The following is a 26,880-nucleotide window of genomic DNA, read 5'->3' as shown; positions in this document are numbered from 1 at the left end:
CTCGGTGAACCGGTTTTGTCTGTGCAGCGAGCAGGAAGAACCCATTCGGCAATTATAGGACTTTGCTGAAAAGCCCTTCTCACCAATGTCTGTCTCTTAAGTGTTGTGAACCTCTCACTCACTATTTTAAAAGCCTATTCATTAGCTTGGGATCCATCATGGAAAAAGGAGTTTCTCTGATTTAAAAAAAAAATTCCCTTAAAAAGCCACTTTAATAAACTTCCTTTTATAGATAGCCTCAGAACCCAAGTTGATTTCTTGGGGAGTGACACAGAATTTAGATAAAATACAGGATGCCCAGTTAAATGTGAATTTCAGATAAACATGGGACATACTTTTACTACAGAATTATTTGATGTCTATCTGAAATTCACGTTTAACTGGGCATACTATTTGTTGTTGTTTTTGCTAAATCTGGCAACCTTACCAGACATTGTTTTGGACTAAGCTCCTGCGCTAGTCCCCAACAGAACAGACTGAAAATCAAAATGGAGTCACCCATGCTAGAGTTTCAGGTCACTGAACCTAAGCTAAGTTGTTATCTGACCTTTCCAGAAATCAGGAGAGAGACAAGCAGCCAGCTTAAATCTTCAATCAGCATGATGATGAAGTTCCCTCTGCTTTCATCCTTACACAAAACAGGTAGCCTGAAGTAACCTGATGTTAACCAGTTATTTTTCCATTGCTCTAAAGTAACTAATATACTTTTTGTTCTTTGTTTCTGCTTTCTTCAGTCCTTCTCTGTCTTTATAAAGCCAACCTCTGCTTCTCAGCTTACTGGAACATTTATTCTATTTGATGAAACAAGTGTTGCCCAATTTCAGAATTGCAAATAAAGCCAACTGAGATCTTTAAACCTGTGATTTTGTCTTTCGACACAGCTAATGAGGAACAGACCACGAACAACTACACTTCCCTGGGACTGTCGGGATGGATCAGAAGAGACAGGATGAAGACAGCAAGACCCAGAAGGAGGCTTCAGCTGTGAATCATGTAGCAGGGCATGGAGCTTAAACTCAGCTGTCAGCAACCCTGAAGTTTAGCAGGAGTGAGGAGGGGAAGGCACAATGGAGGGTTGGATTAGGGCTGAGAAAGGGAGTATAACTTGCACATTTAGAGTTTGTTTTGTAAGTGGATTCTGCTTTGAGATTTTATTTTGTATTTTTTGCGATGGAGTCTCACTATGTTGCCCAGGCTGGAGTGCAGTGGCTATTCACAGGCATGAGGATAGTGCCCTATAGCCTCTAACTCCTGACTCAAGTGATCCTCCTGCCTCAGTCTTTTGAGTAGCTAAGACTATAGGCATGTGCAACCATGAAATTGTCCTCATAGGGTTAACGAGAATTGCATGCTGGGTTCTGGGCAGAAGTATAGTTATAATTAAGCATTAATTTGGCTGCCCTTTGGCCCACTTCCTTGTAACTGAAAGTCATGTGGCACTAGATACTGCCATTTGCATCCCCATTGTTCCTATAGATAGGATTTCTGACCTTAGCATCATAAGGCTTTTTGTTTAGGAATTGCTTAAGATGTTCTTCAGATCCTGAATTCCAGTGGACTGGCAGACACCAACCAGTTTGAAGATCCCCACAGAGGAACTGAATCAGCCTAAGAACGAAATTTCTTTATCTCCCTGTCCTGTGACTTCACTCTGCATTCTTCAACCAAACAACAATCCCTACACCTCAGCCCACTCCAAAACCCTTAAAATCCCAAGCCTCAAACTCCTCCAGGAGGTGGATTTGAGGTTTCCTTCTGTCTCCTCATTCAGCTGCCCTAAGATTTTTTTTTAACTCTTTCTCTGCCGCAACTGTCTGTATTGGTGTATTGACTTGCCCTGCTTCAAGCAACGGACCTGTTATAGTCACAACCACACCCAGCTTACTTGGAGATCTTTTTTCTTTTTCTTTTCTTTTTTTTTTTTTTGAGACAAAGTCTTGCTCTGTCACCTAGGCTGCAGCGCAGTGGCACGATCTTGGCTCACTGCAGCCTCTGCCTCCCAGGTTCAAGAGATTCTCGTGCCTCAACCTCCCAAGTAGCTGGGATTACAGGTGCCTGCCACCACGCCTGGCTAATTTTTGTATTTTTAGTAGAGACTGGGTTTCACTATGTTGCAGTCTGGTCTTGGATTCCTGGCCTCAAGTGATCTGCCCACCTCAGCCTCCCAAAGTGCTGGGATTACAGGTGTGAGCCACCATACCCGGCCACTGTGAGATCTTAATTACTGTTTTTCTCTGTCTTCTCATTTACCATTTATAACCCCCTTCCAACCCTCTCTATATCTCTTCTTTGCATATTTCTATCTGTTGTACTTATCACCATCTGATACACTGTATATCTTTTGTTAAAGACAAAAACAAAAATGGAGCTCTTTATTAAAATAGCAATATATGGCATATTAAAGAACATCATATGTTAAAAATAATACATATTTGGAACAAAACTCAAAAGTCTAGTTACATTTTGGTATCTTTCTAGATAAGCAGTTGTTTTTTTCTTCATTTCTTCATATATGTGTATATATATATAAGCTTTATTGAACTATTAAAAGAAAAACTTTGGACAAATTAAATTTAACAGAGTTTAATTGAGCAGAGGATAATTTGTGAATTGGGCAGCCCCCTGAACCAGAATAGGTGTTACCACATGGTTGGAGAGGATTTATGGACAGAAAAAGGAAAGTGACATAGAGAAAACGGAAGTGAGGTACAGAAACAATTGGATTGGTTACAGCTTGGCATTTGTCCTATTTGAACACAGTTTGAACAGTTGGCCACCATTGATTGGCCAAAACTTGGTGACTGGTGCAAGGGTAAGTTGTAGTCTGTTTACACATCTAGTTAGGTGATAGTTCATCATGTACAGGGAAACCTTTAGGCTGAACTAGAAATAGGTAAGGAGGCAGCTTTAGGCTAAACTTAATTTAACAGAAGCACAGTTGGCATATGATAAGCTGCTCATACTTAAAGTGTATAGTTTGACAAATTTTCACACATTTACACCTGTGAAACCATCATGTGAAACCATCATCACAATTAAGATTAGGAACGTATCTATTATCCTTAACACATTATATCTCTCATTTATTTGTTTACTCTGTCTTCTCCCTTAAAATGAAGCTCTATGAGTGGGATTTTTTTGTTTGTTTTGTTTTTTGGAGACAAGATCTCTCCCTGTTGCCCAGATTGGAGTACAGTAGAGCAATCACAGCTCACTGCAGCTCTGACCGCCCCAAGCCCAAGTGATCCTCTCACCTCAGCCTCCCAAGTAGCTCGGACTATAGGCGTGTGCTACCACAGTGAGCTAATTTTTTTGTGTTTTCTGTAGAAATGGGGCTTTGCCACATTGCCTGGTCTGGTCTCAAATTCCAGGACTCAAGTGATCCACTTGCCTCAGCCTCCCAAAATGCTGGGATTACAGGCATGAGTCATCACACCTGGCCAGGAATTTTTTTTTTAATCTCCCTTTTTCTCTTCTGTATCCCAGTGTTTTGGTTCAGGATAAACACCTAGAATTACACCTAGCACATACTAGTTGCTAAATCGTAATTGTTGAAGGATTTTACCTTCCTCTTGTTCACCCAAGCAGCCAGCTTACAAGACTGCCTGTTTTTTGTTCCCCAAACTCTAACCTTAAAAAGAACTTAGATTAGAGGCTGCAAATTCATATGCCTACAGGGCCCACTGAGGTGTTATAAGTGAGGGAAGTAAGCCAGGCATAAGGCAGTGAGGAGTTGTGAGGACTGTGGCAAGCTGAAGGCTGTACATTCAGGGCAGAAGTCAGCAGACTACAACCAGCTGACTGTTTTGTCTATAAAGTTTTATTCGAACACAGTCATGCCTGTGCATTTCCATATTGTCCATGGTTGCCTTTGCACTACAACAGCAAAGTTGAGTAGTTGTAACAGACATGATGGTATGGCCCACAATGCTTTAAATATTTACTATCTGGCCTTTACAGAAAAAGTTTGACAACCACAGGTCGAGACTATCAGGGGGCCAGATGCGGTGGATCATACCTGTAATCCTAGCACTTTGGGAGGCCGAGGTGGGCAGATCGCTTTGAGCTCAGGGATTCGAGACCAGCCTGAGCAACATGGCAAAACCCTGTCTCTATAAAAAATATACAAAAATGAGCCGGGCATGGTGGCTTGTGCCTGGGATCCCGGCTACTCAGGGGGCTGAGGCTGAAGGATCACTTGAGCCAAGAAGTGGAGGTTGCAGTGTACTGAGATTGTACCACTGCACTCCAGCCTGGGTGATAGAGAGAAACCCTGCCCCCACCCCCACCCTTGCCAAAAAAATAAAGGACCAACAGGGGCAGCTGGGTGGAGCTCAGCAGGCTGGCTAGGTAGGAATGTGGGCCCGATGCTAACATTTTTCATTATAGGAAATGTGAACTTTCCTGATTTTTTTTTTAATGAAGCAGGAGATATTATGTTTTAAAAACAAGGTGTTAGCAACCTGGACACAACCCAAACGTCACCAGAATCCATATCAAGTTAACTGGCTAGAACACAGACAAACTCAACAAAGCTTCGTTCGTGTCCCATGTCCTACATCCTGCCCAGAGTAGCAGAGCACCTCTAAACCTGACTCAGGCATTGGAAAGGCTGATGTTGGGCCAGACAGATTCCATTTGCCCCACGGTATTCGTCATGGTTAACTGTTGCCACAAAATTGCTACACAACAAAGAAACAGAACAACAACAAAATATTCCCACAAAACCTCAGGGGCATAGAAAAATATGTATTTATTTCCCAGGATCTGTGCTCTTCTCTCCCATGTCTGCTATTTGGCTGATTCTCTCGTTTGTCTGCAAATCGTCTCTGCTCCACATCTCTCATCCTGGCAGTCAGGATGCTTTCAGTTGCAAGTGACAGAGACCTAACTCAAAGCAGCTTAAGAAAAAAATATATTTATTGGTTAACATATATTTTAAAATTCTGCTTCTGGCATGGCCGGATCCAGGGTTAAATGATTTCATCAGATCTCTGTAATTCTCTGCTTCTTCTATTTGGGGTTCCCTCTCAGGCAGGTTTACTGGGTAGCCCCAGACTCACATCCTCACAGTTTATTTTCCTAGGTATAAAGAGAGCTTCTCTTTTCAAAGAGCTCTCTCCAAAGTCTCAGAATTGAGTCTCATTGGCCAGGCTGGGAGCTGGTGGAGTATGCTAATGAGTCAGTTCTGATTCACATGGAAGAGGAGTGGTTTACTTATTCAATTACTTCATGAATAATTAATGAGATTCATGAACAATTAATTTCATGAATGAATAAATTCATTAATTCTTACATTTAATTATTAATTCAACAGGTATATATTGAGTATTTATTATGCTGATAACTTTTCTAAGTGCTGGGAACAGAGAAAGATCAAAACAGAGAAAAACTCTCGTCTCCATGGAGCTTACATTCAATAAAGGGAGACAGATGACAGATTTTACATTTTTTACATATTTTACAATATGTAAAATATAATACAATACAAGATAAATATGTAAAATGTATAAGGTACCAGATAATGATAAACAGTATGGAGAAAAATAAAGCAGGGAAAGAGGATCAAAGTTGCAAGAGGAATGGCAGTGTGCCAATTCCTAATCAGGTGGTTTGGGAAGTCCTCTATGAGAAGGTGACACTTGGGTAACGACCTGAATGAGGTGAGAGAATGGGCAGAAGGATACCTGTGGGACCAGCATTCCAAGCAGAGGAAACAGCACGCGCCAGAGCCCTGAGGCAGGAGTGTGTCTGAGGAAGAGCAGGGAGGCCAGGATGGCTAGAGCAGAACGAGGGGGAGAGAGATAGGAGAGGAGGGCAGAGGTAACGAGCGACGGGCAGGGCTTTTGGGGACTTCTGCAAGACTATGTGACCCAGGCTTTCTGTCTCCTAGTGCATTGCTCCTTGCTCCTCTCCAAACAGCCTTTTCTCTATATGACTTTCTCCTTTGACTCCTTCTTTCACCCCTGGGGCTCAAGGATGGTGACAGCTCCACGGTTACCCTCTCTGGGGTGCTGCACTATCCCTTCCCTTCTGGTTCCCAAATACTAGGCTTGAACCATCGCAAACAGTCCTTTATCCCTGCTCTGCCTGCTCCACTGTCACTGAACGCTACTCAGCTGACTTGAAACAATCACAGATTTGTCCCCTAAGTAGTGCCTTAGTTTGTAAAACGTTCACGTGATTGATCAAATTTGAGTTCCATAAGAACTCATGAGTCCTGTATAATTAATCAGAGGAAGCCTCCCCCGTGTCCCGTGTTTTGATCATTTTCTCTGTTTTGATCATTTCTCTGTTCCCAGCACTTAGATAAGTGAGGAAACTGAGTCTCGGAAAGGATAAACCAGGTTTCTCAACCTCAGCACTATTGACATTTTGGACTGAATGACTGTTGTAGGAAGATGCTCTGTGTGCTGTAGGATGTTTAGCAGCATCGCTGGCTTCTTCGCACTAGATGGCAGCACACTCCCTGCTCCTCGCATTGCCAAATATTCCCTGGGAGGAAAAATCTCTTCTGTTTGAGAACCACTGGGTTAAACGGATGCATGTAGCATAATGGTTATGGATATAAGCATAGGTACTGCATGAAATTTATTGGAAGTGTCTTTAAAGCCAGCCAGAATGCAGTCATGATTGATAGCGCTCCAGCAGCCATTTTGTGCCATGAGACCTTGAGAGTAGAAACTGAACCCAGCAGAGCAACCCCACAGCAGCAATCTGGGTTGCTAACTCCATGATGTACCACTTCAGGCCTGGCCCCACTGTCTCTGTACTGCAAAGATAAACTGCTAGATTTTTTGAGTCACTGCTATTGTGAGTCTTTCTGTTATTCACAAATGAACCAAATCATTTCTAGTATGTTTTAATAGTAATGGGATAAAGATGTAGTTTTTAAAAATCATCATTAAAAATATATTATCCCACTACCCTCATATAAAGGGAAATCTAATGTTCTGGAGCTGGATTCTAGGAGTAGGGTGGATGGAGGAGGCTGAAATTTCTCCTAGTCACTTCTTGTTTTTTTTACCCTGTACTCTTGCCTAATTCCCTATTACTGCTCGTCTTCATTCCTGTAATAGTTGTCCCATTTTTCTTACAACTTTGGAATCGTGCACAAGGCAATGTATGTGGTTATAATTATTGGAGGTTTCCAGTGATGGAGGCTTGTTACCACCCAGAACAGTGCCGAAATCTTCTTTTAATTTAAAATTCAACATTACAACATTACAATTCTAAACATGTATCATCTTCTTCCCACAACAGGAAATTCTGGCCTCCTGACCTGTAGTGAGCATCTCGGACTTTTGCCTGCCTGACATTCATTATCCCTTCTCCTGGTAAGACCACTCAGATTTTCCTTTGGGGAGCCACACCTCCTCCAGTCTCCATGTGAATTCCAATGGGGCTGGCCCCACCTCCCCTTTCCACATGACCAGATCTGGCCAATCAGTCTTTTCCATTGCCTTGTCTACAGTGGTGTGTTCAGAAACAGTTATGTGACCCAAGGCAGATCAATGAAAATTGATCCTGGATTTTTGCTAGAACTGTTGGGGGAAAATAGTGTAGCAGGCAAAATAACAATCCACAAAGACGTTCCTATTCTCATCTCTGGAAACTGTGAATATATTAGGCCACATGGCAAAGGGGAATTCAGGTTGCAGATGGAATTAAAGTTGTTAGGCTGGGTGCGGTGGTGGCTCATGCCTATAATCCCAGCACTTTGGGAGGCCGAGGTGGGTGGATCACTTGAGGTCAGGAGTTCAAGACCACCCTGGCCAACATGGCGAAACCCCGTCTCTACTAAAAATACAAAAATTAGCTAGGCATGGTGGCACACATCTGTAATCTCAGCTACTCGGGAGGCTGGGGCAGGAGAATTTTTTGAATCTGGGAGGCGGAGGTTGCAGTGAACAGAGATCAGGCCACTGCACTCCAGGCTGGGTGGCAGAGTAAGTTAAGACTTCATCTCAAAAAAATAAAGTTGCTAGCCAGCAGATTTTGGAAAGATTATCCTGGATTAGCTGGGTGGGCCTAGTGTAATCACAAGGATCCTTAAAAGTAGAAGAAGGAGGCAGGAGAGACAGCTGGGGAGACAGCAGCCTGAGAAGGTGATATGGTTTGGATGTGTGTTCCCTCCAAATCTCATGTTGAAATATGACCCCTAATGTTGCAGGAGGGGCCTAATGGGAAGTATTTGGGTCATGGGGGCAGATCTCTCATGAATGGCTTGGTGCCTTCTGCATGTTCATGAGTGAGTTCTTGCTCTATTAGTCCATGTGAGATCTGGTTGTTCAAAGAGCCTGGCACCTCCTCCCTTCTCTCTTGCTCCCTTTCTCACCATGTGGCACGTCTGCTCCCCTTTCACCTTCTGCCATGATTGCAAGCTTCCTGAGGCCTCACCAGAAGCAGATGCAGTGTTGTGCCTCTTCTACAGCCTGCAGAACCATGAGCCAAAATAAACCTCTTTTCTTTATAAATCACCCAGCCTCAGGTATTCTTTATAGCAACACAGAGTGTCCTCACACAGAAGGACTTGACCAGATGTTGCTGGCCTTGAAGACAGAGAAAGGAGGCCATCAGACAAGGAATGTGGGCAGCTTTTAGAAACTAGAAAAGCAGGTAAACAGATTCTCTCCCTAAAGCCCCCAGAAAGGAACACAGCCCTGCTGACAGCCCAATTTCACCCCAGTGAGACCCATTTCAGACTTCTAATCTCTAGAACTGTAAGATAATAAATGTCATTTAAGGCCGGGCATGGTGGCTCATGCCTGTAATCCCAACACTTTGGGAGGACAAGGGGGGCAGATTGCTTGAGTCCGGGAGTTTGAGACCTGGCCAACAGGGCGAAACCCAATCTCTACTAAAAATACAAAACATTAGCAGGGCATGGTGGCTCACACCTGTAGTCCTATAGTCCCAGCTACTCGGGAGGTTTCAGCAGAAGGATTGCTTGAGACTGTCGGGGGGAGTTGAAGCTGCAGTGAGCCCTGATCGTGCCACTGCACTCCAGCCTGGGTGACAGAGTGAGATCCTATCTCAAAAAAAAAAAAAAAAAAAAAATGTCATTTAAGCTACTAAGTGTGTGGCAATTTGTTACAGCAGCAATGAGAAACCAATGCAGAAGGGTCTGTTCTTTCTGCTGGGGTTGCTGGGCTGGTTGATGTGGAGCTCAGCATGAGAAAGGGAGCACTCCTGGAGATAAAGCCATTGAAGATGAAAGCAATGTTGAGAGGCAGCCAGATACATCGTGTGAGCCCCTGGGTCCAGCTGCATCTAAAATAAATTTCTTTTTGTGGTTAAGCTTGTTTCTGTCATTTGCAGCCACCATGGCGATGAATAATGCAAAATGCATCCCCACTGGGCAGTCACTGGCAGTGCTATGCTCAGTCCCCTGGATGCCTTGCCCTTCACTGCACATGGCTGACAGTCAAGCTGGCATCTGCATTTGGGCTCTCTGCCCCTGCTCTGCTGCTCTGTGGCAGGCCAGGAGCACAGAGAAAGTAACATCTCTTGGGAGCAACCCTCAGTCAACGACTGCTGTCTAAGTACCCAGCTCCCTTGCCCCTTGGGTCTGAGGCCTGAGTCATCTACACTGGCTTCTGTTCCCCAGTGGGATTCAGCTCTAGTTGCCCAGAGTGGAAATGGGCTCACCTTTCACTGGCTGCCTTCCTGTCCTTACCTCACTTGTCTCCTGGTGTTTCTTGAGATTACAGTTGTCTAGGAGTTGGAGACCAGCCTGGGCAACATAGTGAGACCCCCATCTTTATAAAAAATACAAAAATTAGCTAGGTGTGGTGGCTCATGCCTGAAGTCTTAGCTACTCAGGAGGCTGAGGCCAGAGAATCGCTTGAGACCAGGAGGTTGGAGGCTGCAGTGAGCTGAGATCATGCCACTGCACTCCAGCCTGGGTGACAGAGTGAGACCCGATTTCTTAAAAAAGGAAAAAAAAAAAAAAAAAAAAAGCAGAGACCAAGGAGAAGGGGAAGTTTCACGGGAGATGAGTTTGGAAGAGGATGCAGGGATCTTATGCAGGGCCTCCTGGGCTGAATTAAGGATTGGATCTTTATCCTAAGTGCAGTGGGGAGCCATTGAAAGGCTTTAAATTGAGTTTCCTGCCACAGAAGCCAGAACTAGTCTGACCATAGCAAGCCTGGGTCTCTTAAATATGTTTTCATGAAGATTTCTAAGGCAGGGGCTCAGATGAATTTGGTAACCATAGAGACAACTATGTGGACACGAACAATTATGATAATGAAGCCACAAACTTGGGAAACTGGGAGTTATAAATAGAATTGGTTCTGGGTAGGCTTTGAGTAGTCTGGGCTGATGAAAGGTGCTAGAAACCACATTATGCCAACATAAAGGGTCTTATGTTTGAAAAAGCGACCTGCCTCGTGTATGAATGAAACCTAAGGACTGCAGAGCCCCAGGCATTGGTGTCATAGCAACCCTCAGACCAAAGGGCTTCTCTTTGGTATTTCAAACAGGGCCCCAGTGACTAGGGGGTGGAGGGAAGGAAAATGAACAAATGAAGAGTGTCTGCTATCCACCAGGCACCCTTATGTTGAACATCTTGGTTTAATTTTTATAAGCACTTGCCAAAGTAGAACTAATTATCCCCATTCTGAAGATGATTAAACGGAAATTCAGAAAAACGATGTTGGTGGGCGTCACAGTGTGCCAGCCATTTGCGGCTGCCTTTCCAATAGCTATGCCCAGCTCCCTTGCTCGTTGCTTATAGAACACATCTCCATCTTCAAAGGCTGAAGATGCCAGATCCTCACTTTTCCAGCTTCCTTTGTAGCTAAGCCAAAGGCACATGGGCCAACGGTGACCAATGTGCTTTTCGGGAAGTGTGATGGGGAGAGAAGAGGCTCCAGCAAAGGATTTTCTCCCAAATAAAGAAAACTATACAGGAGGTACTGCCCCTCTTCTTGAACCAAATGTTTTTGTGCCTTCAGATAATGTGTGGAACTTTGATAGCCATCTTGAGATCATAAGGTGACAAGGATAAGGACCAAAACAACATGCTGAGGCTGGTGGAAAAGAATGAAAAGACCCCATGTCCTTGGTATCTAATGACAGCTGGGACCTTCCACCTCTTGAAATTATTTATTTATTTATTTACTTATTTATTTATTTATTGAGATGGAGTTTTGCTCTTGTTGCGCAGGCTGGAGTGCAATGGTGTGATCTTGGCTCACTGCAACTTCTGCCTCCTGGGTTCAAGTGATTCTCCTGCCTCAGCCTCTGGAGTAGCTGGGACTACAGGCGCATGCCACTATGCTCGGCAAATTTTTTTGCATTTTTAGTAGAGACAGGGTTTAGCTATGTTGGCCTGGCTGGTCTCGAACTCCTTACCTCAGGTGATCCACTTGCCTCAGCCTCCCAAAGTGCTGGGATTACAGGCGTGAGCCACTGCACCCAGCCACACCTCTTGAAATTTTGGGAGATAATAAATGAACTTATTGTTTATGCCAATTAAGCTAATTAGTTGACTGATGTTACTTGCAGTTTAAAATATCAAAACCATTGCAGTCTATTAATTGTCCCTCAATATCATTCTTCCCCTACTTCCTTTTAGTAATAATCACCCAGGGTTTTAGCTGAGTTCGTGTCGGCCCTGCTAAAGAATACATTTCCTAGCTTCCTTTGCATCTTCCATGTGACTAAGTTCTAGCCAATAGGATGAGAGTGGAAGTGACATGTGCAACTTCGGGCCAAGTTCTTAGCCGGTTGATCTCTTTTTCCCGGTTGTCATCACCCTTTTTGCTGAGTGGAGAGGGCAACAAGTGGAGTAGACTCAGAGGAGGAAGCAATAAGTTGAGAATAACAGATCTGGATGTATCATAAGCAAGAAATAAATCTCTCTCATATTTAAGCCACTATTTGTAGGTTACTTTGTTATAGCAGTTTATTTTGTTTCGTAGCTAATTAATACAGTAACCACAACACACCTCCACTCTGGTGGTACAAGTCAGGGTTCTTGTTGCAAGCCACACAAGGATGGGGCAAAGGAGAGGCTTCTGTAGTGGGAGGTGGTTTCTGTGTTCCCCAAGACACCACACAATGGGAAGCCCCTTCCCCCACAAGGAGCAGTGGTTGGATACTGGGGGTCCAGTTTTAATTGTCATCATACTAAACACTCCATAATAATAATAGCTTCCATTTCAAAGTGCGTATCATGTGCTCAGCACGGTTCTATGTGTTTTACATCATTACTCATTTAATCATCACAAAAACCCTACAAGATGAATATTATCTACAATCTTCTTTTACAGATGAGGAAACTAAAGCACAGAGAGGTTAAATAACTCACTCTTCCTCAAACATGTCAAGCACACTTCCTCTCTGGGGCCTCTCCTGTCCGGAAAGATCTTTCCCCAGGAATCCATTCACAGGGCTCAAATGTCACCTTTTCGTTGACACCTTCTCAACCACTTTATTTAAAATTAGGCCTGGCATGGTAGCTCACATGTGTAATCCCAGAAGTTTGGGAGGGAGGCCGAGGCAAGAGGATCACTTGAAGCCGGGAGTTCATAACCAGCCTGCACTACATAGGGAGACCCCGTCTCTATAAAAAATGATAACAATTGGCTGGGAGTGGTGGCACATGCCTGTGGTCCCAGCTACTCAGAAGGCTAAGGTAGGAGGATTGATTGCTTGCGCCCCAGCAGGTTGCATCACTGCACTGCAGCCTGGGCAACAGAGCAAGACCCTGTCTCAATAAAAATAAAAATAAAAAATAAAATAAAATAAAATGCATCACTCCCTCCCACCCCCACTCTACTACCCATAGGGTAACCATATATTGTATCATCCAAACTAGAATGCTTTTGAGAGTAAAAAGGGGACACTAGGCTGGGCGCAGTGGCTCACGCCTGTAATCCCAGCACTTTGGGAGGCCGAGGCAGGTGGATCACTTGAGGTCAGGAGTTCGACACCAACCTATCCAACACGGTGAAACCCTACCTCTACTAAAAATACAAAAAAATTAGTTGGGCATGGTGGCATACACCTATAGTGCCAGCTACTCGGGAGGCTGAGGCCTGAGAATCACTTGAACCTGGGAGGTTGAGGTTACAGTGAGCCAAGATCATGCCACTGCACTCCAGCCTGGGCAACAGGGTGAGACTCCATCTCAAAAAAAAGGCGGGGACACTAATAATAGTTATGCCAGGGCAACAGGCAAAAACTGGGGCTGTCCCTGGCAAGCCCAGATGCACGTTATCCTTCCCATCCCCCTTCCTGCTTGATTTATCTCCTGCTAGCCCCTGTCAAAGACACATTTTCCTTATTTGTTTATTGCTGGTTTCCACCCACTAGAATGTAAACTCCATGAGGGCAGTAATAATTATTCTCTATTTTGTTTACAGCTATGTCCCCAGGGCCTAGCACAGTACCTGGCCTATAGTAGTCACTCAATAAATATTTATTAAATTAATTAGTGAATAAATCACTGAATGGGCATCTGGTGCTGATGGGTGGGAAGTGAAGAAGAGGCCATAGGTTCTCTTTCAGGCTCAGAAAGGGCTAAAAAGTAGACGTCTCCCTCCCCTTTACTGCTTGGCTGTTCTACCCAGAGCTCAGCTGCATATTTTGCAGCCAGAGGTCAAGGCCTCAAATGGCCATGCTTGATGTAGTCACCCCAGGCTCACAGCACCTCTCCTCCAGCAAGAAAAATCCTTTGGGACCAGGCCACTGTCCTTGTTCTTTCAGCTCCCAGCCTGTCCCAAGTGCCAACTTGCTCTAGCCATGTGGAGCTGCTGGTCCTTGTCCAACCCAACCCTACCCTGTGTCTGTTCTCGCTGCCTGGAACCTGAGCACCCTCCCTCTCCACCCCTTGACTGAGCGTTCCAGCACCTGAGAATCTCAATGAAGATGAAGATATGGGAAAATGAGACATGAATTTGACTGAAGCATAAATAGGCACAAAACTTTGGGAGGGTAGTTTGGCTGAGGAGTCGAGTTTCAAAGTGCTTGTCACCTACAACCCAGCAATATCACTTGTAGAAAGATGTCCTCAGAAACATTCATGTGTGCAAAGATGGCTGGATAAGCCTGCTCACTGCAGCACTGTTTATAAGAGACAACAAGACAAAAAAAAAAAAAAAAAGAAACAAAACTGGAGAAGTAACATTGTTAAAATGTTCTACAGATTCCATGTAATTCTTATCAATATTCCAATGACATTTTTGTAGAAATAAAAAATTCTAAAATTTATATAGAATCATAATAGACTCCATATAGTCAAAGCAATCTTGAGCAAAAAGAACAAAGCTGGAGGCATCATATTGCCTGACTTCAAAATATACTACAAAGTTATAGTAATCAAAACAGCATGTCACTGGCATAAAAACAGGCACATAGACCAATGAAACAGAATAGAGAGCCCAGAAATAAATCCACACACTATAGTCAATTGAGTTTCATCAAACACGCCAAGAACACATAATGGAGAAAGGACAGTCTTTTCTATAAATGGTGTTGGGACAACTGGATATTCATGTGAAAGAATTTAGACTCTTATCTTACATCATATGCAAAAATCAACTCAAAATGGATTAGACTTAAATGTAAGAGCCAAAACTATAAAACTCTTATAAGAAAACAGGGACAAAATGTCATGGCATTGGTCTGAGCAATGATTTTTTGTGTAGGACTCTCAAAACACAGGCAGCAAAAGTGAAAATAGACAAATGGAATTGCATCAAACTAAAACGTTTCTGCACAGTCAAAAAAAGAGAAAAAGAAAGAGTGAAAAGACAAACTACAGAATGGGAAAAATTTTTGCAAACCATACATCTGATAAGGGGTTAATATCCAAATATATAAGGAATCCAATCCAAGAGTAAGAAAGGACAAAACCTGAATTAAAAGTGGGCAAAAGATTCAAAGAAATCTTTCTCAAAAGAAGACATAAAAATGGACAACGGGTATATTAAAAAAATGCTCAACATCACTAATCATCAGAGAAATGCAAATTAACCCCACAATGAGATATCACCTCTGACCTGTTAGAATCGCTATTATAAAACATAAGAAAGATAATAAGTGTTGGCAAGGATGTGGAGAAAAGGGAACTGTTGCACCCTGTTGATAGGAATGTAAATTAGTACAGACATTATGGAAAACAGTATGGAGGTTCTTCAAAAAATTAAAAATAGAACTACCTTATGATCCAGCAACCCTACTACTGGGTACATATCCAAAGGAAACAAAATCAGTATATTGAAGAGATGTCTGCAGTCCCATGTTAATTGCAGCATCATTCACAATTCTCAATCTGAGTGTTCATCAATAAATGAATGGATAAAAATATGATACATTTATATACACAATGGGATACTATTCAGCCTTTAAAAAGAATGGAATGCTGTCATTTACAGCAACATGGATGGAACAGGAGGATATTGTGTTAAATGAAATAAGCCAGGCACAGAAAGACAAATATCCCATGATCTCACTTATATGAGGAAGGTAAGAAAAGTTGAACTCATACAAGCAGAGTAGAATGGTGGTTACCAGGCGCTGGGGTAGGGGGAGGGAGATTGGGAGGATTTTGAGATGTTGGTCAAAGGATACAAAATTTCAGTTAGATAGGAGGAAACATTCATGAAATCTATTGCACAACATGGTGACTATAGATAATAACAATGTGTTGTATTCTTGAAAAATGCTAAGATAATAGATTTTAATTGTCCTCACCCCCAAAATGATCAGTATGTTAGGTAACGTTAACTAGCTGGATTTGGATTTAGCCATTCCACAATGTATACATATTTCAAAACACGTTACTTACGATAAACACGCACAATTTTTAATTTTCCTTATGTACGTCTTCATCTGGCTGTTCATTTTTATTGTTTATACTTTTTTTTTTTCATTTTAAAATTTATTTTGAGATACAGTCTCTGTCACCCAGGCCAAAGAACAGTGGCACAATCATGGCTCACTGCAGCCTTGAACTTCTGGGCTCAAGTGATCCTCCCACCTCAGTCTCCAAAGTAGCTGGGACTACACCCAGCTTATTTTTTTTTTAAGTTTTTTTTGTAGAGACAGGGTTTTGCTATGTTGCCCAGGCTGGACTTGAACTCTTGGCCTCAGACAATCTTCCTGCCTCGGCCTCCCATAGTGCTAGGATTACAGAAGCAACAGCTCATTTTGTTATTTATTTTTTGAGATGGGGTCTTGCTCTGCCACCCAGGCTGAAGTGCAATGGCACGACTTTAGGTCACTGCAACCTCCAAATCCTGGGCTCAAACGATCCTCCCAACTCAGCCTCCTAAGTAGCTGGGACTACAGTCATGTGCTACCATGCCTGGCTAGTTTGTATTCTTTTTTTTTAATTGTATTTGTTGATCATTCTTAGGTGTTTCTCGGAGAGGGGGATGTGGCAGGGTCATAGGATAATAGTGGAGAGAAGGTCAGCAGATAAACACGTGAACAAAGGTCTCTGGTTTTCCTAGGCAGAGGTCCCTGCGGCCTTCCGCAGTGTTTGTGTCCCTGGGTACTTGAGATTAGGGAGTGGTGATGACTCTTAACGAGCATGCTGCCTTCAAGCATCTGTTTAACAAAGCATATCTTGCACCGCTCTTAATCCATTTAACCCTGAGTTGACACAGCACAGGGGTTGGGGGTAAGGTTATAGATTAACAGCATCCCAAGGCAGAAGAATTTCTTCTTAGTACAGAACAAAATGGAGTCTCCTATGTCTACTTCTTAATACACAGACACAGTAACAATCTGATCTCTCTTTCTTTTCCCATTTCCCCCTTTTCTTTTCGACAAAACTGCCATCGTCATCATGGCCCGTTCTCGATGGTCGCTGTCTCTTCGGAGCTGTTGGGTACACCTCCCAGACGGGGTGGCCGGGCAGAGGCGCTCCTCACTTCCCCGACGGGGCCGCCCGGGCAGAGGCGCTCCTCGCTTCCCAGACGGGGCCGCCCGGGCAGAGGCGCTCCTCAGTTCCTCCCAGACCGGGTGGCAGCCAGGCAGAGGCGCTCCTCACCTCCCAGACGGGGCGGCCGGGCAGAGGCGCTCCTCACCTCCCAGACGGGGCGGCCGGGCAGAGGCGCTCCCCACCTCCCAGACGGGGCGGCCGGGCAGAGGCACTCCTCACTTTCCAGACAGGGCGGCCGGGCAGAGGCGCTCCTCACCTCCCAGACAGGGCGACCGGGCAGAGGCGCTCCCCACTTCCCAGACGGGGCGGCTGCTGGGCAGAGGCGCTCCTCACTTCCCAGACGGGGCGGCCGGGCAGAGACGCTCCCCACTTCCCAGACGGGGCGGCTGCTGGGCAGAGGCGCTCCTCACTTCCCAGACCGGGCGGCCGGGCAGAGACGCTCCTCACCTCCCAGACCGGGTGGCGGCCGGGCAGAGGCGCTCCTCACAGCCCAGACGATGGGCGGCCGGGCAGAGACGCTCCTCACCTCCTAGACCGGGTGGCGGCAGGGCAGAGGCGCTCCTCACTTCGCAGATGGGGTGGCCAGGCAGAGGGGCTCCTCACATCCCAGACGATGGGCGGCCAGGCAGAGACGCTCCTCACCTCCCAGACGGGGTGGCGACCGGGCAGAGGCTGTAATCTTAGCACTTTGGGAGGCCAAGGCAGGCGGCCGGGAGGTGGAGGTTGTAGCGATCCGAGATCACGCCAGTGCACTCCAGCCTGCAATCCCAGGCACTCGGCGGGCTGAGGCAGGAGAATCACGGGAGCCCGAGGCAGAGAGGTTGCAGCGAGCGGAGATCAAGGCAGTACAGTCCAGCCTTGGCAACAGAGGGAGAAGAAAAGAAAAGAAAAGAAAGAAAGAAAGAAGGAAAGAAAGAAAGAAGGAAGGAAAGAAGGGAGGGAGGGAAGGAAGGAAGGAAGCCTTTTATACTATTTTTTATAATAAACTGGCAATAGTAAGTAAAGTGTTTTCCTGAAAAACAAACTGGAAACAACTGTTTAGCAACAAGAAACTGCCTGACCAGGTAGAAGGACATGGTAGTTCTGTATGTATTGATATGGAATATAGTCAGAGATAAATTGTTTAGGAAAGTGAAAAGCAAGTTGCAAAAGAACCCACAGTATGATGTCATTTATGTTGTTAAAAACGCCACAATGATGTGTGTGTGCACACTGAATAAAAGAAAATTCTGGAAAGAAGCTAACGGCCAGCAGTGTCACAAAGGGGATAGGTAGTTTATTTATGTGTGTGTGCAAAGTTTCGTATTGTAAGAATTTGCTACAGCCTGTGTTATTAGCTTTATAATGAAATAGAAACTGAAAAAGTTTAATTATTCTCAATTCAGTTTAGGTTCTGTCTGTGGAAAACTTTCCTGGATTCCCCAGCCCCCACTCCCCGCCCCATCTTACCACCCCCTCTGCCATCTCTGAGTCTCAATTTTCTTTTCTGTAAGGATTTTCATCATTTAACCTTATTTCTTCTGAATGCACTAAATGGTAGTTATCCTAGCACTTACGAGGATGTCGGAAACATGGTTCATTGTCTGACCCTTCCGACTCTGACTAGTTTGAGTACATTTTGGGGGGAATGTAGGAGTCAGGGGAAGAGGAGTTCCAAAAAGAGACTACTAGAGGGTGCAGCTGTCCAGGAAGAGACTCCTGGAGAGAGCAAAGAGCGTCCGACGTTTTTCTCGAGAGGCGCCGAAGTTTTCCGGAAAGAGACGACCAACTGAGAAGTGGGCCCCCCCCAAAGCCGGCTGCGAAAGCCACCGAAGATTTCCGGAGAGCCAACGAGTCGGCAAGAGCCACTTACCGAGAGTTGCCGAACGTGTACGGAGATAGCCGAATAGGTGGAAGGCGGGGCCACAAGAGCGCTTCCCGCAGGGAACCTAAGGCTTCAGAGAGCCGAAAGGTTGGGAGGCGTAACCACTTACAGGCCGGAAGTGTCCGGGGTGGACGCATTCGGGTAGCCGAAGAAGGCCCAGGATTTCCGAAGCGAGCCGAAGCATCGCGACAGTTTTCAGCGATAGCTGATCGGTCGGAGCTGTTGCGCGGAACACAGTCATGGCGGCGGCCAGAGCTAGTACGTTGGACGATGGCGAGGAGCCCTCGCCGGAGGCTGAGGCTCTGGCCGCGGCCCGGGAGCGGAGCAGCCGCTTCTTGAGCGGCCTGGAGCTGGTGAAGCAGGGTGCCGAGGCGCGCGTGTTCCGTGGCCGCTTCCAGGGCCGCGCGGCGGTGATCAAGCACCGCTTCCCCAAGGGCTACCGGCACCCGGCGCTGGAGGCGCGGCTTGGCCGGCGGCGGACGGTGCAGGAGGCCCGGGCGCTTCTCCGCTGCCGCCGCGCTGGTAAGGTGGGCCCGGGTCCCGGCGTGGGCGGCCCCGAGGCTCTGGGGCCTGTGCGGGTGAGGGACTCTCCTGCGCTCCGAGCCTTGATTTGCCTCAGTTTCTCCTTCTGTGCCTTCTGCCGTGGCCGGCCTTTCGGAAATGTTATTCTTTCATCCCTTTCTTCATTCGTTAAGTCTTAAGAAACCACGTGGCCATGCAGCGTAAAGCTTTTGTCCTGGGGCCGTTCTGCCTGGTTCAAATCTGGGCTCTGTCATTATTGCTTAACGTTGTACGTGTTTAACTTCCCTGAGCCTTGGTTTCCCCATTTGACTTGTTTCAATTTTCGATCATTATCTTTCCATTTATTAGTTTTAAGAAACATGTAATTACAAGTACTTGCCCCACTGGAGCCAGGCTCTCTGGGTTGAAATACTAACTGCTGCTTATGTAGCCTTTCAACGAGTTATTTAGCCTCTCAGCCTCGGTTTTCTCACCTGTAAAATGGGAGACATAGTAGCAGTATCCATGTCATAGGGATGTTGTGACCATTAGAGGAGGTATGTGTGCCATGTATTATGTTCGAATGTGTGCCTGGCACATAGTGCTCAATAAATGCTGGATTTCATTAAATTGCCAATTTTTTCATTAACCATCATTGTGCGCTAGCACCATAAACCTTGTCCTCAGATGAGAAAGTGACACTCAGAGAGAAGTAACTTGCCCAAGGTTACACGGCCACTAAGTGGCCGATCCAGGCCCTCAGCTCTGTATGCCTCTGACTCAGAAGCACTGGCTTTTTACTTTTACGCTTCTTGCCTTTCTTTCTTTTATCAGTATTTTTTAGGTACCTGTGGGTACCAGGACATTGTTAAGTGCTGGGAGATCTGGGTGGAGGATATTCAGTAGCCAGCAAGCAGACACATTGCTGCCCTTTCAGAGACTTAAGATTTCATGAAGTTATTTGTGTGTTCATATTTCTGTTTTCAGCCTCTTATGATCTGTTTCGTTAAGCAGAGATTGTATTATAGCTGGCTTGTTTATTGCTGTATCCCCATTGATAACCTCTCTTAGTTTCTGGAAAAGTGTACTGAGCCTGGTTGACTTTCAGTAAAGATTCATTGAGTTTATTGGAGCTATTGTTCCTTGTATAGTAGCAGAAACTGAGGCTTAGGAAGTTCATGTAATTTTTTAAGATTAGATTAGACAACTAATAAGAAAAGGAGTTGGTATTTGAACCCTGTTCACTCTGACTACAAAGATGAACCTCGAAGCCAGCACACTGCTTGGCCTCCTGTTTGTGTCCTCATCAGTAGAAACTGCTCTGACTGGGCTGTGCCTTGCTCTTTGTTTTTATTTTTTGAGACAGTGTCTTACTTTGTCACCCAGGCTGGAGTGGTGCAGTGGCACAATCTTGGCTCACTGCAACCTCCGCTGCCTGAGTTCAAGCTATTCTCCTGCCTCAGCCTCCCAAGTAGCTGGGACTACGGGCGCACACCACCACGGCCGGCTAATTTTTGTATTTTTAGTAGAGATGGGGTTTCACCCTGTTGGCCAGGCTGGTCTGGAACTTCTGACCTCAAGTGATCCGCCCGCCTCCGCCTCCCAAAGTGCTGGGATTACAGGCACGAGCCACCACACCCGGCCTTTGTTTTGTTTGTTTTTTAGAGAGTGAGTGTGACAACTGAAGTTCAGTGAGAAAGGGTGGTTTGGAAGGGAGGAGGAAGCTATGGCCTCAGTTTAGCTGCGGGGTGTTCCCAGGCATAGTCCTGCAGGGGGCGTGAGCAGAGGAATATTCCAGATGAGTTCAGTTGTACCATTTCCTGTAGCATTCCTAAATCGTCCTGAAATAAGTAGATACAGATGGAAAAACTGGCTTAATCTTTGAAAATTAAGTTTATCCATTAAAAAAAAAATCCAACCCAATAACCACTTATGTCTTGATTTCAGGAATATCTGCCCCAGTTGTCTTTTTTGTGGACTATGCTTCCAACTGCTTATATATGGAAGAAATTGAAGGCTCAGTGACTGTTCGAGATTATATTCAGTCCACTATGGAGACTGAAAAAACTCCCCAAGGTCTCTCCAACTTAGCCAAGACAATGGGGCAGGTTTTGGCTCGAATGCACGATGAAGACCTCATTCATGGTGATCTCACCACCTCCAACATGCTCCTGAAACCCCCCCTGGAACAGCTGAACATTGTGCTCATAGACTTTGGGCTGAGTTTCGTTTCAGCACTTCCAGAGGATAAGGGAGTAGACCTCTATGTCCTGGAGAAGGCCTTCCTCAGTACCCATCCCAACACTGAAACTATGTTTGAAGCCTTTCTGAAGAGCTACTCCACCTCCTCCAAAAAGGCCAGGCCAGTGCTAAAAAAATTAGATGAAGTGCGCCTGAGAGGAAGAAAGAGGTCCATGGTTGGGTAGAAGAATGTGTATGACAACCACACACAGTGAAGCTCTTTTTTCAAAGTAAATTTGAAGAAATGCTACAAGTATGAGATGAGATCTAAGTAAAGGTGTTAAGATATTTTTAAGTGGCATGTGATCGTGCCTGTGGTGTCATTATCATCTGCACTTCACTCAAGAGCTTACTATGTGTCTTAAGTTGTGTTCTAGGCAGAATTGGGTATTTAAAGTAAATCGAGCACCGGCTTCTCCCAGATTGTGACATGTATATCTCAGATACATGGGTGTGGCATCGAACCACATAATGAGAACATTATTCTCTTTTTAGTCCTTGTGAGACAAGGATGAAGTCTCAGTTGCTGATACTCACTGAGCTTACTGGCCCTCTAACCCAGTGTTTTTTTGTTGTTGTTGTTGTGTACATGATATATTAATTTTGAAACCAGTTTAATGGGATACAACCAGCATTTTTAAAAATGAAATAGAATTACAGCATAGAAAATATCAGTGTATTGTTTTATGAAACTTTCACATGTATATATAGACCAAGAATATGTACTGAGTTTTGATGTCAAATATATGTCTCTTTCAGGGTCATGATCAAAAAATGAAAAATCTGCTTAACTCCAATTTCTCTTTTAAAAAAGCAGACTTACAGCTTTCAGGCAACTGAAATTCAAGTTAACATTGTTTTTATTTTTATTGCTTTATATTTTTGTGGTTACCTTCTAAGACAAGGGATTGATACAAAGTTCCTTTTAAGTTTATACCGGTAAACAAACTGAGTTGATTTCTATCACAGGCAGTAAGTAGGTAGAGCAAAAATGGTGAAGTGACTTGTGAAGACTGAAATTTGATGAAGTCTGGTTTAAGGCACAGGTAAACTGAGTGTGGATGCAAAAGTACCAGGAGCTAGCTTTTAACCTTGCCCAGCCTCAATTTCTTTTCTTAGAAGAAGCTATGTGTGGGTGGGAAGGGAAGAGAGGGATAATAAAATACCCTTCTTCCTTGTAAACTCCAATCAACAAACATATTTTGAGTGCCTTTTATGTTCCTTGGCACCCTGTTGGGTATTGGGTACAATGGTGAGCCAGACAGACACAGTGCCTGTCCTTTTGTAAGAATATTTATTTTTATAAAAAAGTATAAATTATACAGTGGGATGTTTTGATATACATTATGAAATGATTGCTACAGCCGAGCTAATCAACACCCATCACCTCACATAGTTACTGTCTTGTTTCTTAATATGGACATTTACAGCTATGAATTTCCCTCTGCACACTGCTTTCATCACACACTCTCAGTATTGGTATTTTGTGTTTTTGTTTACATTCATCTCAAAGTATTTTCTAATTTCCCTTGTGATTTCTTCTTTGACCCCTTGATTGTTTAGAAATCTGTTAATTTCCACACGTTTGTAAATGTTCCAATTTTTCTTTTGTTATTCCTAGCTTCATTCCATTGTGTTCAGAGGTGATACAGTCAGTGCCTGTTCTTATGAAGCAAACATTCTATAATAGTAGGACCAGTACCTTGTCTGTTTCATTCACCACAGTCAGCATGCCCCAAGTGCCCAGCATGGGGTGGATGGCCAGGAATGAGTGAAAACTTCTCTTCCTGGGTAGTTGTGACTAGTAGAGAGGAAAAATAATATAATTGTCTGCTTACTGCATGTCAGGCATTGGGCTAGGAATTTTTATATTGGATCTAAAATAACTCTTAAGTTACGCATTATCCCCATTTTATAGATGGAGAAACTGGCCCCAAAAGGTGGGAACTTGTCCAAGACGTCACAGGTAGCAAGAGGTACTTTTACCTGGCTCCAAATCTGTGTTCTTTCCACTGACAAATGAGATATGGGATATGGTGCATCTTTGCAGCACTATAATAAGTATTGGCGTATAACATTATTTTCAAGGAACTCCAAGGGCCACAGGAGCTGACAGGTTTTTCAGTTAATATTCCCAGCATGAATGAGATGCCTCATTCCTCAGTTTCCTCACATGTACTATAAGGCTAGTACCTACTTTGTTGAGGTATGGTTGGCTTGTGTGCATTGTCAACAAATCCCTAGTTGATAGGGTTTGGCTGTGTCCGCACCCAAATCTCATCTTGAATTGTTCCCGTAATCCCCACGTGACATGGGAGGGACCCAGTGGGAGGTAATTTAATCCTGGGGGCGGCTACCTCTGTGCTGTTCTTGTGATAGTGAGTGAGTTCTCACGAGATCTGATGGTTTTATAAGGGGCTTTTCCCTCTTTTGTTCGGCACTTCCTGCTGCCACGTGAAGAAGGATGTGTTTGTTTCCCCATCTGCCATGATTGTAAGTTTTCTGAGGCATCCCCAGCCATGCTGAACTGTGAGTTATTAAACTTTTCCTTTATAAATTACCAGGTCTCGAGTATGTCTTTATTAGCAGTGTGAGAACGGGCTAATACACTAGTACTCACTATGTGCCAGGCACTGGAGATCTAATAGAGGGGAACATGAAGATTACTTTCCTGGGGAACATAAGACAGTTTCAGACAGTGATGAGTGAAGATGTGAAGGAAAACCAGAAACACGGGAGATGAAGAGTATATCCCAGGCAGGCTGTGGCATGCGAAGTTGGTGAAGAAACATCCCTGACAGCAAGGCTGGTGTGGCCGGCATCAGTGAGCAAGGAGGAGGAGCAGAACATGAGATGGGAGAGGCAGGGCCAATCCTACAGGGCCATGTTACAAGGTTGGGTTTTGTTCTTAATGGGACTCAGGGTTTTTAACGGGGTGATACCTGATCGTTTTGAAAGGGTTGCATTGGTTGCTGGCAGAAAACCATAGAGGGCGAGAGTGGAAGCAAGAAACCTGGAAGTGAGAAGGTGACCGAAACCAGCTGGTCCAGTGAAAACAGTAGCCAGGGTGGAAGCTGTGGCGAGCATGCTCCAACTGCTTGGCACAGGACCTGGCAGCCACTGAGGCAGGGAACGCGGTGGAGAAGCAGGCTTGTCTGGGGTAACACCCGAGGTTCGTTGTCTCATGGTCACGGAGATCAAGGACAGGGACCCACAAAGAGTGAGGTGAAGAATAGAAATTTAATAGTTGAAAGAAAGAGAATAGCTCTCTGCTACAAGGGGGGTCCTGGAAAAATGGGTTGCTGGATCTGTGGTGAAATGCAGGGAGTTTTATAGATGAGCTGGTGAGGAGGTGCTGTCTGATCTACATAGGGTGTGAAAACAGGTTGGACCCAGGTGTGCCATTGGCATAGGGTATGAATCTCTGGGCACCCCCACCCCAGTCTTTTATTATGCAGGCGAGTTCTCTGCCTGAGCTGTGCCATGTTGCCCATTTCTTTATTACTGTACACGTGGTAAAAGAAAAGGGAAGATGGAGCCTCTGTGTTGGACATGCCTGCCCCCAGGTAGCCCTTTTCTATTGGCACAGCTATCAGCATTCGCCCGTGCAAGCTTCCAGCTTCCTTATCTATGTTTGCAGCTGGATTTTTCAGGCTGCTCTTTGTTAGAAAAGAAATTATTTCTGGGGCTGCTTTTTTGTTAGAAGGGAAATTCCGCCGAGGACTCTTTTGCCCTCAATATCTGCCTAAATAATTTCTACCTCCGGTATCAGTGGCCAGTAGCAGTGGGGGTAGCTGCAGCTGTCAGGAAGCAGTAATGATCTTTGCAAGTGTCAAGAGGGAGAGTGGCAGATATTGGAGACTGGAGAAACGTCACAAATGCCTCCAGGAGAATTGTCCATCTGCACACTTAGCTCTTGGCCCACAGTGGGAAATAAAGGGTTAACAAATGTTCCTAGGTGAACAGTGGATTCCTTCCCTAGTTGCTCTCACAGAGGGCTAAGGAACCCTCTGCACTTTCAGATCCCTTGACATCCACTGGGGAGCTGCAGGTGCTTTGCAGTGCTGAGCCAACACACTAGCAGTTTTGTGTGAATCTCCAGCTGAAGCAACCAGATGAGGATTATAATCTCCATTTTATGGTGGAGGAAACACTCGGCAATAGGAAATATCATGTCCTAGGGCCACAATAAGTGACAGAGCTGGGATTCAGACCCATGCTTTTAACAACAGCAGCTGACTTTATATTATAGAGTTACGTTCTTTGCATGCATTAACCCATTTTACAGAAGAAGCAAATGAGAAAGAAATTAAGGCCTGCCCCAGGCCACTCAGTGAATGGCAGAACCAGGGAAATGTGATATGATACTGAGATGCGACCAACATTTGACACAGGCCCAGATTCCTGGAACATTTAAAAGTGCTTTTGTGGCCAGTCCATGGGGCCAAGAGAGGTAGTTCCAGAGTAGAGTTGCTTTAAAGCTGGCGTAGTGAGTGTTCCAAACAAGCTGTGTTCTTACTGTTGGATGAGCTGAGCTGACCACGCCCATACCACGTGCTGCCTTAGGGGTTTGGAACACCTACCTTAGTGAAGGCACGCAGGGCATAATCTCTGATTTAACTGCAAGAGTCCACCATGTTCCTGACCCTGGTTCCAATAAAACTTTATTTACACATCAGACAGTCAGCCTGTGGGCGATAGTTTGCCAATTTGATTTTTAAAACCATCCCATTAAGGTATTTGTCGGATTATTGAGTTTTTGGGTGCCGCCTTAAATTTGTGCCTCACTTGCTTCACCCTAGTCCTAACCCAACTGTCACTGACTGCCAGAACCCTGATGGAGGAGCCCATGTTCTTACAAGGGTCTGCACCTGCTATGGTTTGAATGTGTTCCCCAAATTTCATGTGTTGGAAACTGAATGCCCAACTTAGCAGTATTGAAAGATGGGGCCTTTAAGAGGTGATTGGATCCTGAGGCCTCTGCCCTCATGAATTGATTAATCCACGTGTGGACTAATAGATTAATGGGTTATTATGAGAGCGGGACTGGTGGCTTTATAAGAGGAAGAGAGACCTGAACTAGCACGCCCAGCCCCCTTGTCACATGATGCCATGTGCCACTTCAGGTCTCTGTAGAGTCCCCACCTTCAAGAAGGCTGTGCCCCCACCAGATGTGCCCCCTCGACCTTGTATTCCTCCATAACAGTAAGAAATAAACTCCTTTTCTTTATACATTACCCAGTTTCAAGTATTCTGTTAAAAGCAATAGAAAACAAACGAATGCAGCCTGAACCTCTTGGAGAACTAGGAGTCTTCCCTTGCGCCCTTTAATTCTAGGCACCGCAATTTCAATGAACTGTGCACTTTTCTG

The 26,880-nt window shown here is 44.8% G+C and overlaps 1 protein-coding gene across 1 annotated transcript; it reads left to right on the top strand.

Moving 5' to 3' along the window:
* The first annotated feature begins 16,058 nt into the window (after positions 1–16,058).
* TP53RK (TP53 regulating kinase) lies at positions 16,059–24,069 on the top strand. Its single transcript, XM_054467551.2, has 2 exons — positions 16,059–19,289; positions 21,216–24,069. The coding sequence occupies exons 1-2, from the start codon at positions 19,007–19,009 to the stop codon at positions 21,692–21,694; spliced, it is 762 nt and encodes a 253-aa protein (XP_054323526.1). The 5' UTR covers positions 16,059–19,006; the 3' UTR covers positions 21,695–24,069.
* The last annotated feature ends 2,811 nt before the right edge of the window (positions 24,070–26,880 follow it).

The sequence above is a fragment of the Pongo pygmaeus genome, chromosome 21, assembly GCF_028885625.2.
Source record: "Pongo pygmaeus isolate AG05252 chromosome 21, NHGRI_mPonPyg2-v2.0_pri, whole genome shotgun sequence".
Taxonomy (NCBI): Eukaryota; Metazoa; Chordata; class Mammalia; order Primates; family Hominidae; genus Pongo; species Pongo pygmaeus.
Note: the sequence above shows the minus strand (reverse complement) of the source record. Positions and strands in the feature narration are given on the sequence as shown.